Source organism: Ailuropoda melanoleuca, chromosome 14, assembly GCF_002007445.2.
Source record: "Ailuropoda melanoleuca isolate Jingjing chromosome 14, ASM200744v2, whole genome shotgun sequence".
Classification (NCBI taxonomy): Eukaryota; Metazoa; Chordata; class Mammalia; order Carnivora; family Ursidae; genus Ailuropoda; species Ailuropoda melanoleuca.
Genome location: NC_048231.1, coordinates 15,429,146 through 15,444,442, shown reverse-complemented (window position 1 = coordinate 15,444,442; position 15,297 = coordinate 15,429,146). Strand labels below are relative to the sequence as shown.

At 44.4% G+C, this 15,297-nt stretch overlaps 1 protein-coding gene across 5 annotated transcripts in view; it reads left to right on the top strand.

The window, feature by feature from the left end:
- Window positions 1-14,871, top strand: part of AREL1 (apoptosis resistant E3 ubiquitin protein ligase 1) — a 43,959-nt gene extending 29,088 nt beyond the window's left edge. For all 5 annotated transcript variants that reach the window (XM_011219051.3, XM_011219050.3, XM_002914697.4 and 2 more), the window contains exons 8-20: window positions 187-434; window positions 2,137-2,214; window positions 3,167-3,308; window positions 3,439-3,560; window positions 4,518-4,593; window positions 5,374-5,483; window positions 6,152-6,331; window positions 6,719-6,844; window positions 7,976-8,105; window positions 8,193-8,252; window positions 11,589-11,678; window positions 12,074-12,249; window positions 12,356-14,871. In XM_011219051.3, coding sequence (XP_011217353.2) covers window positions 187-434; window positions 2,137-2,214; window positions 3,167-3,308; window positions 3,439-3,560; window positions 4,518-4,593; window positions 5,374-5,483; window positions 6,152-6,331; window positions 6,719-6,844; window positions 7,976-8,105; window positions 8,193-8,251 — 1,271 coding nt within the window. In that variant the 3' untranslated portion in view covers window position 8,252; window positions 11,589-11,678; window positions 12,074-12,249; window positions 12,356-14,871. The remainder of the gene's footprint in view (window positions 1-186; window positions 435-2,136; window positions 2,215-3,166; window positions 3,309-3,438; window positions 3,561-4,517; window positions 4,594-5,373; window positions 5,484-6,151; window positions 6,332-6,718; window positions 6,845-7,975; window positions 8,106-8,192; window positions 8,253-11,588; window positions 11,679-12,073; window positions 12,250-12,355) is intronic.
- Window positions 14,872-15,297: the final 426 nt, after the last annotated feature.

Below are 15,297 nucleotides of genomic sequence, written 5' to 3'. Positions count from 1 at the left end.
TGTGATTTAGTCCCGTTCCCAGACCACGTGTTCTTTGTGTGTCTGCATTCTTCTGCCCAGCCTCACACACATTTGGTATTTGAGCCAAACTTGGCTTAGAGTCCTATGGACTAAAGGTCTAGTGACAGGTCATTTCTTTTCTCCCCCATCTCCTACTTTAAAACCTTATTCCTTGTTATACTTCAGAGAATGAGAAGAACATTGTTGAACGCAATGTGTCCACCTCAGGAGTGAGCATTTACTTTGAGGCTTATCTTTATAATGCTACCAACTGTACCAGCACACCCTGGCACCTTCCACCCATGCACATGAGCTCCACCCAGCGCCGGCCTTCCACAGCTCTGGAGGAGGAAGATGAAGATTCACCCTCTGAGTGCCAGACCCCTGAGAAGGTGAAGAAACCGAAGAAGGTGTACTGCTATGTGTCACCAAAGGTCAGACCTCCCATTCTTTTTTTTCTTTTTTTTAAGAGTGTATTTATTTATTTGAGAGAGAAGGCATGAGTTGGGGCAGGTGGAAGGAGAGGGAGAGGCAAGCTCCCCACTGAGCAGAGAGCCCGATGCAGGGCTCAATTCCAGGACCCCGGGATCATGACCTCCGACAAAGGCAGCTGCTTAACCAACTGAGCCACCCAGGCACCCCTGGACCTCCCATTCTTGTCTCAAAATCCCCCTGTGTGAACCTGCAAATAATTGGCCATTGTAATAAAACCACAAAGTATTAGCGTGAGAATCAGGGTACTGATTTCTGGGCTACTAAGAGAGGCTACTTAAGGTTGAGCCGAAGATGGTGCCCCCTCTTCTGTTGCACCTGTTTGGATTGGACTAGATGAAAACTCTGTCTCGAGATTCTATGTATCTTGGTGCTTTAGAGCACCAGAGGCATTCTGCCCTTTGCTCCTGGGAAAATTTTTCAAGGCATGGCTCCTAGAATTTTAAAGAAAGCTACTTTCGACCATTAAAAGTTTTTCGCTGGTATAAAAGTTACCGTTGGCCCCTTACGCTGTTTTGAAACAATTTGGTCTTTCATTCTGTGCTTTGCGAAACCACAATAAACGCATGTCACTATCAGGCAACAAGATTGGAATAGAGAAATTTTGGCAGAGGCAAGGAGGTGAGCTTCCCAAGGCCCCTGAGCTAAGAGGCACTGTGTGTTAGGAATTTTCTTTTTAATATTTGTATTTTGCTTAGTCATTCAGATCTCAGAAGAAAGAGCTCTTGAAACATCTTATTACATCCCTTTAATCTCATAACCAAAACAGAGTTCTAATTTTGTTCTACTTCAGACTTCACTACGTGTCTTTTATCATTTAAAAATCTAGCCCTACTTTGGACTAGGGGAATGGAAATGAGGGCCAGGGTGAGGTATAGATGAAACAAGATTGACTATGAAGTGGTAACTGTTAAGCCTGGTGGTGGGTTCGTTGTACCGTTTTCTCTTCTTCAGTATGTGTTTGAAATTTTCTTCATGAAGAGTTTTTAAATCAAGTAAAAGTCTGATCTGTACATTTAGGTAACAGTTTTTTTTTTAGATTAAAGGTTATTGCTTTGTTTTTTCCTTTTTTTATATCACTATAAAGAGACCCTTCTTTATTCTTACGTTAAGAATGAACTTATGAACTTTTTTGTTTGAAACCACACCACCACCTTCACACACACCCCCACCCCCCACTTGCCCTCCCGTGGCAGATCCTTGGTACCATTCTAATAGAGAGAAAGCAGTGCGTGTAGGCCACTGGTATCCCCTGTCCAAGTCTGAGCAGCACCCAGCTGAACAGAGGGAGATTTTGCCCATTTCTAGGTGAAATGTTTACTCATAAAGTGAAAACGTGATCTCAGATATGTAGAAATGGTAGTGAGACTTGAGTGTTAAGGTTATGCAGTGTCTCTGTGTGAAATTGCATTGTCAGAGTAATATTTTCGATTTGCCTATTTTAAGATAGAATTGGATGTTACTGATTTGATGTTAGGACTAAGAAATTTTTGAGGGAAGAGTTTACGAGGAATGGAGGTATGGACTCTGATTTCTTAATTACAATATATAACATAATTTAAAGAAAAGAAAATATAATTACAATACCCAAATAAACCTTTTCTCTTCATCATTCCCTTCCTTTTCTGTATTTTGGTCCTTCAGCAATTCTCAGTGAAGGAGTTCTACCTGAAAATCATTCCCTGGCGCCTTTATACCTTCCGAGTGTGCCCAGGAACAAAAGTAAGTTGAACCTTACATCTGGTTCATGCTGAGTCGACTGAACCCTGGAATGTTTCTGCCTTTTCTCTTTTCCTAGAAGGGCTTTCAGTGTTTCTGGAAATTCTTATTGTGCACACAGGAGTCATTGCCAGAAAGAAAGGGTTGTTTTCTCCTCACAACATGGCATGAACAATATAGAAGTTCTAGAAGGACACAAGCCTACAGACACAGGAATTAGTAGCAAGTCAGAATTCTTCAACAGTTATCTTTTGCCCCTGAGACTAAGTTAATGGAGAGGGTGTTGGCAGTTCTGGCCCAAGCTTGGTTTCCATTGCGCTGAAGCTAACTCTTTTAGAGTGAGCATTCTCATATATTAAAAACATTTGTTTTAACTTTTCTGAGCTTTTGGAATCTAAAGGTGAATTGCTTTCCTCCAGCCAGTCTGCCTAACCTCGTCAGCTAGTCATTTGTTTCTTGTAGATCTTTTTTTTTTTTTTTTAGGATTTTATTTATTTATTTGAAAAAGAGAGAGAGAGCATATGAGAGAGAGAGAGAGCACAAGCAGGGGGAGGGGCAGAGGGAGAAGCAGACTCCCCAGTGCTCAGGGAGCCCAACCCGGGGCTCAATCCCAGGTCCCTGGGATCATGACCTGAGCCAAGGCAGACGCTTAACCGACTCAGGTGCCCCTGTATCTTATATATCTTTACTGTCTTCACCCTTATATTTTATGTTAGGAGGGCCGTAGTGTTGCCTATGATCCTCACTAAATCTAGTCTCTGTGACTCAAATGATTTAAAGTACAGTTGGATTATAGAGCACTGAGATGAAAAACAAGGCGATATACTCCTGGGAGATAATAGGCTTCGAGAAAATAGGCTTAATTTATTTATTGGTTGGTACCGAAGGTTAGGGAAAGTTTTTGCTGGATTTCAGGATTTTATAGATTAACGCCTTCTTTTTTTTTCTTTGTTAGTTTTCATACCTTGGCCCCGACCCTGTTCATAAGCTCCTCACACTGGTGGTAGATGATGGCATTCAACCACCTGTGGAGCTCAGCTGTAAGGAGAGGAACATTCTAGCAGCCACTTTCATCCGCTCCCTCCATAAGAATATAGGTAAGGTTGGACAGGGCTTCTGACAGGAAAGGCAGCAACTCCAACCACCCTGGGTGTCTGAAGGTGTGGGCTGGACTACACAGATGTCTTGTAATGAGGCTGTCATCGTGATGGATCCTTTGCTCCGCAGGAGGCTCCGAGACCTTTCAGGATAAGGTGAACTTTTTCCAGCGAGAGCTTCGGCAGGTACATATGAAAAGACCACATTCCAAAGTCACCCTAAAGGTCAGCAGACACACCTTGTTGGAATCGGTGCGTAAAGTTTCATTTCCATTGTCATTTGTCAGGGTTTTGCAACTAGAAACCTCTTTGGTGTTTGGTCATATCTTCCAGGTCATCTTTTTTATGAAACCCAAATTTCTCTTCTCTTTAAACATATCTATTAAAGACTATTAAAGTTTGGGGTAGATTTGTTCAAGATGTATTATTGAAGGGAGAGACTAGTTGACACATTGGCTTTATAATCTGTACTCAACTAGTTCCTGAACTATGTCATGGAACTTCTATGTGGGGAAGGTAGAAGTAGTTGTTAAAGAAGAGCATTCTTGGTCTTGAATCCCTGGAAGAGAAGAGCTCTTGTTGGGTTAAAAGGAGATTATTTCTGTTGTCCTTCTGTTGTCTACTGGAAAAGGAACACCTGATGTGTGTCTGTCTCCACTGCACAGACACTGGCATAGTTCTTGCATTCCTCAAGAATGAGAAGGCTTGGTCCCTGTCCAGAAAGTGTTTGTGATGTTTGGCTCTGGTAGGTGTGTCTGGAAACCCCTTTTCTCAGCCACATTCTCTGTGTGGCATGGCTCCCTGTCTGAACACAGCCTTGTGGATAGAGAGTTCCAGTGGATGCTGTACTTTGCTGAAAACCAGGAATCCTTGCTTCTCTTGCTGACAGCTTCCTAATTTGAGTCCTTTTATTTCTTTACATAAGAGTTTTCTCATAGTAAATTGAGCATTAAAAAAAAAAAAAGCTTCAACTTCCCAACAAAGCAATGGTATAAAGATGAATTAGATTGTTTTTTAAAATCTTAAATTTCTTCTGGAGATATGTGCATTTTAAATATGAAATGATATTATTCAAGTTTATAAGTACTACATCTCCTCCAAGTACTGATGGTTAAAGGGACAGTGGCAGTATTCTTGTGTTTTTGTCTCCAACACACAAGAGATGCCCACCAGTCTTCTGACAGTTTCCTTCCCTTCACTGCTTTTCAGTCTCTGAAAGCCACTCGGAATTTCTCCATCTCAGATTGGAGCAAGAACTTTGAAGTGGTTTTCCAAGATGAAGAAGGTCAGTTTTAAAAGTTTATGTTTATTTTCTTTAACTCCCTTCCCCCCTCCTCCTTTCCTCCTTACTGTCCCTTCACAAATAACAAAAATATCCCCCCTCCCCCTGCCCCTGCTCAAGCTTATTTTTCCAAAGGGAAAAGAAGTCATGAGTTGAAACAGAAAAGGTGGTGTTTCCATACCAGGTGGCTTGGTGGGGTTTGTAGAACACAGACACGGGGACTGGGAGGGCAAGCTCTAAGAGTCTGGACCGGAAGGGAAAGTAACCTTTGTAGAAGAAGAGAAATGTCCATTTCCTGGGATCTCTGATCTCCTGTGTTTCCATACTGGGGGGTATTAACCTAATGAGCAGAATACTTGAGTCCTGTAATCCTACAGAAAGGGGTGGGATTAAAAAAAAAAAAAAAAGCCACAGTTTAGTTGAGTTGGAGTGGGGAAACACTAGTGGAGTAGGATGGAAAGAAGGTGGAGAGTGTCGAATGATGAATCGATGAACACCAGCAGTAAGAGGTGGTAAGTCGGTGTTGCTTTCTTTTCTTTTCTTTTTTTTTAAAGATTGATTTATTTAGAGAGAGAGAGCATATGTGTGCCAGCAGGGGGAAGGGCAGAGAGAGGAGGGAGAGAGAGGGAGAGAATCCCAAGCAGACTCCCTGCTGAGCACGGGGCCCAGTCCAGGGCTCAGTCTCATGACCCTGAGATCATGATCTGAACTGAAATCAAGACTTGGATGCTTAACCAACTGAGCCACCCAAGCGCCCCCACTTATTTTTATTATACTTTTCAGCTCTGGACTGGGGAGGGCCTCGCCGAGAATGGTTTGAGCTAATCTGCAAAGCATTATTTGATACCACCAATCAGCTCTTCACTCGATTCAGTGACAACAACCAAGCATTAGTGAGTTTGTGACTTCCCCATGGGTGGGTGGAAAATGTCAATTGTGTTATAATGGATGGTCTAAGAAGGGTTTGAGATCATGAAACAGTCCTGGGAAATTGACAACCTGTGTCTTGTTCTTAATTTTGATACAATATGAACCCAAATTAGATTGCCTCCCTCCTCTTTGCCTTTATTATTTCGTCTGTAAAATAAGAGAAAATTCAGATAGATGAGTATTTGACTAAAATATATTATAGTGCAATAGCTATCTACTAATTGTTATAATGATTAGTCCACTTTCTCAAAACATACCTAAAGCCATTGAATTCTATACTAGATCTTTGACTAGGCAGAGGTATCAGGAGTAGAGAAGTAAACTTTGTTTGAAAGAAGTTCTTGTTTAGGGGAAAGGCATCACATCATCCACTGGTTAACTTCCATACTCAGCCAGGGACCACAAACTTAATGTAATATTTTTCCACTTACTGTAAGTCCCTCTTTGCCCTCCATCTTCCATTCACTCTAAATTATTCATGGTAGCTACCGAACAACTAATGCCATTTAGATGACTCTTTGATTCTAACATTGAAATTCTTGTTCCCTTGGGATGGGGTTGGTAGGGAGGGTCTTCCAGAACTAAGCTTGAAAAAAATGACCCAAAGTCTTTTAATCCCTTTCTTTGACAGGTACATCCCAACCCTAATCGCCCTGCTCATCTGCGCTTGAAGATGTATGAGTTCGCAGGGCGGCTGGTGGGCAAGTGTCTCTATGAGTCCTCTCTAGGAGGAGCCTACAAGCAGTTGGTCCGAGCGCGCTTCACCCGCTCTTTCTTGGCCCAAATCATAGGACTGCGTATGCATTACAAGGTAAAGTCTTAGGTATACATTCTTTTTTTTTTTTTTTTTTAAAGATTTATTTATTTGACAGAGATAGAGATAGCCAGCGAGAGAGGGAACACAAGCAGGGGGAGTGGGAGAGGAAGAAGCAGGCTCATAGTGGAGGAGCCTGATGTGGGGCTCGATCCCATAACGCCGGGATCACGCCCTGAGCCGAAGGCAGACGCTTAACCGCTGTGCCACCCAGGCGCCCCTAGGTATACATTCTTTACCAAGGCCACTGGCCATTAATTCTGGAATCCCTCCGCTCTGAGCCCATTGTTTTTAAGGTTGAAGGGGTAAGTGGTTCCAAACAGTTAACAAATTTCATTTCTGGGTAAGAGTAGTCATGTTGTGTTCTGTCTTCTGTCTTCTCAGTACTTTGAAACAGATGACCCAGAATTCTACAAATCTAAAGTTTGCTTCATCCTCAACAATGACATGAGTGAGATGGAGCTGGTCTTTGCAGAAGAGAAATATAACAAATCAGGTCAACTGGATAAGGTGAGAAAGAGAACCAAAGCCTGTGGGTCCCATGATTCCCAGTCTCCTCTAGAGCAGGACTACCTAATGGAGCTTTCTCCAATGATGGAAATGTTGCCTGTCTGTGCTGTGTTTGAACACCCGAAATGTGCCTGGTTATTCACCGAGTAACTGAATTTTTCACTTTATTTTATTCTCATTAAATGTAAATAAGCACATGAGGCAACCATATCAGGACATTGCATCCCACACGTGATGATCTTGGCCCATATGATGGAGCAAAAGACACATGTACCCGTATATCCCACCCATTCCTACTTTGCAGTAGGAAAAGAACTGAGTGAAAATCCAGTGTCACTGCACAAGCAGCTTTGGGAGGGACAGCAGTGTCTTCCTCAACTTCAGTGGCCGTGATACAGATAACTCCACTTTTAACACTGTGCCTGTGTATTTTTCGGCTTTTTTACTAGAAAATTATTGGCCAAAAACAGTTCTTTTTTAATTTAGTTTAATTTAAAAATTTTTTTTAATTAAAAAAAATTTTTTTTGGCCAAAAACATTTCTGATGCAAATTTGGTTCTGTTTATGTTGTGGGGTTAAATAATATCAGATGATAATTGTGACAGTAAAGTTGCAGTAATATACAATTGAAAGTAAAATGGCTACAAATAAAAAATTGTGACCACTAATACCATTGTATTGATAATCACATGGCCTTCGTGAGCACATTGTTAAGGTAAAGGAACAGTTGTCCCCATCTTAGAATTTCTGAAATCTAAAAAGATGTCTTCACTACTTACGTGGCCTTATTTATTCTCAGATAAGTCGGCTCAGGGGTTTGAAAGAAAAGGTCATGAGGGGTTTAATTTTGGATCAGAGAGATGTCAGCATATTGTTAACAAAGAACCAGGACATCTTTCTGTTGCATCACCACCGCTTGACCTAGTCAGAGAAGGCTCATTCCAATATCCTAGAAGCCAGTGGTAGGACCACTGAAGCTTAGTAACTATATAACACCAGAGGTGTTGAGAGGTTGAATGTGTAGCAGAAACTCATGACTGTAGCTGGGTTTACAGGAAGTACCAGGCAGGTGTCATCTGATCAGCTGCCATCCACAGCCTCCCCCATCTGTCTTTTTGTGTCTTCTTTCAGGTTGTAGAACTCATGACAGGTGGAGCTCAAACCCCAGTCACCAATGCAAATAAAATCTTCTATTTAAATTTATTGGCCCAATATCGACTGGCCAGTCAAGTGAAAGAGGAGGTGGAACACTTCCTAAAAGGTGAGAGCCCGTCTACTCTTGGCCTTGAGATAAAAACGCCTGTAGCCATGGTGTGGGTTTGGCTTTAACTTGGCCACTTTGTTTCAGGCCTGAATGAATTGGTCCCTGAGAACCTTTTGGCTATTTTTGATGAAAACGAGCTTTGAGGTAAGTGCTTACAATTACAGACCCCACCCCCCGATTCTTTTTTTTTTTTTTTTTTGAATTTGTCTTTTTTTTTTTTTATTAATTTTATTTTATTATATTATGTTAATCACCATACAGTACATCCCCTGATTCTGATGTAAAGTTTGATGCTTCATTAGTTGCGTATAACACCCAGTGCACCATGCAATACGTGCCCTCCTTACTACCCATCACCAGTCTATCCCATTCCCCCACCCCCTCCCCTCTGAAGTCCTCAGTTTGCCTCTCACAGTCCATAGTCTCTCATGTTTCATTCCCCCTTCTGATTACCCCCCTTTTCTTTATCCCTTTCTTCCCCTACCGATCCTCCTAGTTCTTATGTTCCATAGATGAGAGAAATCATATGATAATTGTCTTTCTCTGCTTGACTTATTTCACTTAGCATTATCTCCTCCAGTGCCGTCCATGTTGCAGCAAATGTTGAGAATTCGTTCTTTCTGATAGCTGAGTAATATTCCATTGTATATATGGACCACAGCTTCTTAATCCAGTCATCTGTTGAAGGGCATCTCGGCTCCTTCCATGATTTGGCTATTGTGGACAATGCAGCTATGAACATTGGGGTGCATATGGCCCTTCTCTTTACTACGTCTGTATCTTTGGGGTAAACACCCAGTAGTGCAATGGCTGGGTCATAGGGTAGTTCAATTTTTAACTTTTTAAGGGACCTCCACACTGTTTTCCAGAGTGGCTGTACCAACTTGCATTCCCACCAACAATGTAGGAGGGATCCCCTTTCTCCACATCCTCTCCAACAATTGTTGTTTCTTGCCTTGTCTATCTTTGCCATTCTAACTGGCGTAAGGTGGTATCTCAGTGTGGTTTTGATTTGAATTTCCCTGATGGCTAATGATTTTGAACATTTTTTCATGTGTCTGTTAGCCATTTGTATGTCTTCATTGGAAAAGTGTCTGTTCATATCTTCTGCCCATTTTATGATTTGTTTATTTGTTTCTCGTGTATTGAGTTTGAGAAGTTCTTTGTAGATCTTGGATACCAGTCCTTTATCTGTGGTGTCCTTTGCAAATATATTCTCCCATTCCGTGGGCTGTCTCTTAGTTTTTTTGACTGTTTCCTTGGCTGTGCAGAAGCTCTTTATCCTGATAAAGTCCCATAAGTTCATTTTATCTTTTATTTCTCTTGCCTTTGGAGATGTGTCGTGAAAAAGGTTGCTCTGGCCGATGTCATAGAAGTTGTTGCCTATGTTCTCCTCTAGAATTTTGATGGATTCCTGTCTCACATTGAGGTCTTTCATCCATTTGGAGTTTATTTTTGTGTATCCACCCCCCGATTCTTGACCGGGTATGTGAGTGTGCCCACAGGAACCAGCGGGTTACACCTTCTGTTGTGAGATGTGGTGGGAAAGTCCTTCATGCAAGAGTTGGTTTCACTTTTGTCACTCTTCCAAGCATTGCCCCTTTCTCCAGCTTTCAAAACATTAGAATGTGAACATTAGAACCAAATAGCTATTATTTTTGAAGAGTAGTAATTAATAGTCATTTATTGATCCAGTATTATTGATACTGGTTGAATAGTAAGGAACATTGGTATTGTGTACAGTCCTTGTAAGTCCTGTGGCATTTAAAGTTGATTTAAGGGAATAATAGAATTTATTTGTTCAGGGACTATTTATTAAGTGTCTCCTGAGGACATGGATGTTTGAAGCACTGGGGAGCTAGCAATGAATAGGACAGAGTCCCTGCCCTCATGGAGCTATGTTCCAGGGAAGGAGACAAACCAACAAATGTGACATATTTCAAAGTTTTGGGCTACAATACTCTACAGTTAATATATTCTTATCGCAGATCCTGTAACCACCAAAAAATGGACCTAAGATGGTGAATACCATTCTATAATTATCAAAATAGACGTCATGGGCAAAAAATGAAATCAGGTGGTCATTGATCTGTTTGCTCACAAATGATACATACACAGCAAGTTATTGGTTCCAACTTCCCACAGCCTTTATGAGGAGCGTGTTTTTGCAAACTATTTCCTATAAGGAGGAGATTTCGTCTTCGAAGATGAGAAAACAAAAAAGTGGTTTCAGGTGGTCTTGTGCAGTGTTTATTCTTATTAACTGAATTGGCCTCTAGAACAAGAATCAAAGTCTTGTGCGATTTTCGTCACATTTGTACCTTCAGACGTGAAATTCAAACAAAATGAATGCCCCGCCCCATCCCTCACTCAGCCTCAAGTTTCCAATAGACCTGTCACCTAGTGCTGTTATTTTTTTGGGCCGAGGAAGAGCTATTGGTGTATATCGGTTTATCATAAAGCATAACCTTTGTAACAGTTTGTAAAAGTGAGGAGGAAGGAAGGACACAGTCTCTTAGAGTTGTTCCACACCTTACTCTTACTCATTAGCTTAGCAAGTTCTTTTTGAAGGAGCCAAAGCTCCTCAGGCTTAATTTGGGCTTTTCTGGTCTCTTGACGAGGACGTATCATTCTTGAGAGCTGTTGAATGAGTACTCACAGTCCGCTAAGTCACATGCTGGATCTGGAACCAAATTCAGACATCAGCAGGAGGTTCAGGCCTCTAATGTCATTAATTTCTCATTTTTGATATACTTTTTAAATTTATCTGATCAAGTAGAGGCAGGGCTGAAGGGAAGGTGGTAAAAGTTAAATCCATAAAGGAAGGATGGATCCTGGGAAACAGGAAAGGTCATCTGACAAATTCATAAATGGAGCTGGGGGTTTTCATCAAAGGGGAGGAGCCTGTCTTTTGTTCCAGTTCAATAATCTACAACAGTTCTTTGGTGTTTGTTTGTTTGTTTTAAGATTTATTTATTTATTTTAGAGTTGTGTGAGTGGAGGGAGACAGAGGTGGGGAGAGAAGCAGACTTCCCGCTGAGCACAGAGCCTGACACGGGGCTCGATCCCATGACCCTGAGGTCATGACCTGAGCCAAAATCAAGAGTCAGACGTTTAGCCAACTGAGCCACCCAGGCGCCCAACCACAGGAGTAGTTGTTAATTAGCGGTGCACCTCAGTAACAGGAAACTTTTTCAAAATACACGAGTTCCTAGCCCATTCCTGGAGATTTTGATTCAGTAGGTCTAAGGTAAGGCCATGGGTATCTGTATGTGTTTTTAAAAGCTGTGTGATTTTTACCACACTGGTTAGGAACCGTCGGCCTGTTCTAATTAATTTTCCTAAAGCAGATCTCGCCTAATGGTCTTTTTCCTGGTGTTTCCTTTATTCCATGTTTAGCGCGTTAGCATAGGCGATTTTGAGCTTATATTGGGTGTCTGTCCTCTGCCTGTCCTAGTAACACCTGACTGTCTTCTCCAGCTGCTGATGTGTGGGACTGGGGACATTAGCGTGTCTGACTTCAAAGCCCATGCAGTGGTTGTTGGCGGCTCATGGCATTTCAGAGAAAAGGTAAGTGGGCCAGACTTCTTTTCACTGGATTTGTGCCATGTGGCAAGGAAAAACTTTCGGAAGAAAATTGCCGAGGAGTCAGAGAGGCAGACACGTCAACCAGGGAAGAGATGGTACACAAGGGTAAGACAGCTGGTTGTCCAAGCAGAAGGGAGCCCTGGTCCCTGAGGGCTGTTGTGCCATTTGCCACAGGAGGAGTACGTCAGAAAGGCAAAGGAATAGAACCAGCTGGGCAGACGCTGCCCTGCTGACGGTCTAACCGTGTAAATTCCTGGAGAAGTTGCCGACTCTGACTGTTGCTACCCGTGTCCCCCTCCGGGCATCCTCTTCTTTCCCCAGAGTCCAGTCCTGGGCTGCACACTGAGTGTGACCCCACCTTGTGCTCTCCCTGCCAGGTCATGAGGTGGTTCTGGACCGTGGTGTCCAGTCTGACCCAGGAGGAGCTGGCTCGGCTGCTACAGTTCACCACAGGCTCCTCTCAGCTGCCACCCGGAGGTTTTGCCGCCCTCTGTCCCTCATTCCAGATTATTGCCGCTCCGACCCACAGTACGCTGCCGACTGCACACACGTGGTAGGTCCCAGAGTGCTTGGGGCACAGTCTGGTCGGGGAGGGTCTTCCAGCCCCGGCCAGTGTTTCCAGCGGTGTGAGTTAATCGCCTCTCCCCTTGCCCTTCCAGTTTTAACCAGCTGTGCCTCCCCACGTATGACTCGTATGAAGAGGTGCACAGGATGCTGCAGCTGGCCATCAGTGAGGGCTGCGAGGGCTTCGGCATGCTCTGACCACCCTCCTGCCATCCCCCTGACCCCCGTGCGTCCTGGAGCCCCTGGGTGCCCCTAACACCGTGATAGCCACCGACCCGAACACATCTCTGTTGGCCAGAAGCTGCTGCATGCTCCCCAGTGTCTGGAGCTGGGTCGCTCCCTTGCCGCCCCCTCCACATCTCCCCCACAGGCCACTTGGGCACGCCGTGGAACCGCGCTGCTCACTCATGAGAAGAGGACCATGCTGCTGTAACTTCACTTGGTTCTCAGAAGATCTCAGGAGCAGGAGCTGCTTCAGGAGCTGAGGGAGAGTATGCAAAGGGCTCGGCTTCCTTAGAAGGCTGGGGTCCGCCTTGCGCAGCCTCCTGTGCCGATGCCCCTGACAGGTCCCTTTGCAGCCCTCACTACTTGCCCTGCGGTGACGTTAGTCCTTCCTGGGCACGGGGCAAGTGCCTCCTCTCACCGGGAGCCGGGAGAAGCACAGAGAGGAAGTGGCGCACATGAGCAGTCTTCATTTTCGTCCCTCTGCACCATAGCAGGCTCAGGCTGTGGCACTGGACTACCTCTAAGGGGGACTGATGGCACAAAAGGATCTTTTCTTGTGGTGTCAGAACTGGAAAAAAAGAGATTTTCCCCGAAGGCATTTCTGGAAATGATCGTTAATCCATAAAGAACTCTCTAAGCTTTTCCTTGAATTTGAGCCAGTGAGAAAAACAGACCCAAGAATGTGAAAGATAGCTGGGCCTTAGCTTCCAGTGCTGAAAATGATTTTCCTTTAGGGCATATCTAGGCCTACGGCTGGCTTGAAGACTACTGATGTTTGTCCCTGAGTCTGTTCTGCACACTGAGGTGTGGCTGGGCCTGGCTGCTTACCTCCAACTTATGCAGTCTGCTAAGAGCTGGGGATTCTTTAGCTTTCTACGGAAGAAAATTCTGTAGCAAGGGTTTGGGGGTAGTAAGAATAGCATGCTAACAGTCCCTGACTCTGTCTTCGCTTGGCATTCTCTGGAAGCACTGAGGCAAGGGAAAAGGGACCAGTGGTTGAAGTGCTCGTCACAGGTCCGCAGGGTCAGGGACTGGGAACACGCATAGAGAAGTTTTGTACAACAAAAACACCCAGCTGCCCACTGACTTCCTTCCCTCTCTAAGTTGCCAGCAAAAGCCCCTACGGAGGGAGGACGATCTAGTAAGTTCCCTGTTACACCTGCAGCTGGCCCTTGGAAAGTCACACCATCCTTTTTCATGACAGTTTGAATGCAGACATTTTCAAGACTCAAAATCTCATCAACTTCCCAAATTTCTGTTTCTAAGAAGGATTTGCTGCAAGCTACCATTCTCAATGGGGCATTCAACTCAGAATATTACAAGCCATCTTTACTGCCAAAACCAGCAAGTCCACAGAGTCCAGAGATGAGGCAGGACTTGTGGCCATGCCTCGGCCTCCTGGAAGCATGTCTGAGCCCTCCTGTTCCCAGGGATCATGAGGAACCAGCCCTCCTGAGCTGCTCCTGTTGCAGCCTGACCTCACTCCTTCGCAGTTGTCATTTGTCCTTCTTGGCGTGGGTGCTGACCTCACTTACTCTTGGGGTCCAGGATCCAGCATCAGGGCCTCGACAGCCCAGCCAGGGCCCTCCATGCCACACGGTCACTGCTGTCCTCAGGGACCAGGACAAGGTGCTGCTGCCCCAGTGTTTTCCCATGGGACGAAGATCACTCTGGAAACACGATGCTGCCCCTCGGGCCTAGAGAGGGGTTGCCAGCCGGGGGCACGGGGGCTGGTTCATGCGGGCAGTTCTGGATTCTGCATTCTCCCTTCCAGCGGCCCCCTAGAGACCGATTCTGGAGCTCTATGTGATTTTTCTTGGCGAGATCTGTCCTTTTCAGCCCTAGTCGGAGCACTTCTCAGAGCCGCTGCAGGGCAGCTGCAGCAGCTCACGGCCCTGTGGTGATCCTCCAGCCCCAGGGTCTCTGTTGAACAAAAACCCTTTGGTACTGTTGTGGTTTTCTATTCTTCCAGTGTACTCTGTCTCCTAAGTCTGTTCCAAAGTATCTTTGCTCTGTTTGGCCTTTTCTTTTACCTTTTTTTCTAACCCTGCTTTGGTACTAGCCAGTGTGGGGGAAAGGTACATGTCAGAGAGAAGGAACAATACCTGTTACTTCTTGGGCAATTGTGAATTTCGTGTTCTTATTTTGGCCAGTTCTTTTATTTATGCCCCTGTGGCCCAGGTACTTGGAGGACCGGCTAAACACCTGGCCTTGTAGTGTCTTGGAAGGAGACCAAGCAAGCATCGAGTGAACACCAAGGAGAGCATCAGCATGATTTCTAGAGACCAAGCGCTGCTGCAAATCTGTCAGGCCAGGCAAAGGGGCCAGACCATTGCAGCGATAGTGTAAATATTTTGTACAGTAAATAAATCAATATTGAAAAGGACTAAGGAGCAAGTGGCTTCTTTAAGTGGTGATTCAGGGCTCGGACTGGAGGCGGGGAAGGAAAAGAAAGATTTAGAAACGTGTTTGCATTTTCCCAAGTAATTCCTTCAAAAGCCATGAGCTCAGGGTAGAATGTACCTGCAGAGCCCAGGCCTGTCCCGGGCTTTTCGCTCTTTCACCCTTTCCTCATCACTGTCCCTGATGCCAGGCAGGGCCACGGTGCAGGACACGGGCTTGTGCTCAGCTTCTGAAGAAGAAACCAGTTTGGCAAGAGGTGAGGATGTCTGTTTTCATGAGTCTTTTAAATGTTCATTTGTTGTTTGATGTAAGAAACTCAGCATAGAAAATTTGGCTATAAAAAGAGCCCAAGAGAAATAATTCACCTGCCATTCAGAGGTAACCACTGTTAACTGATGTATATAGCCTT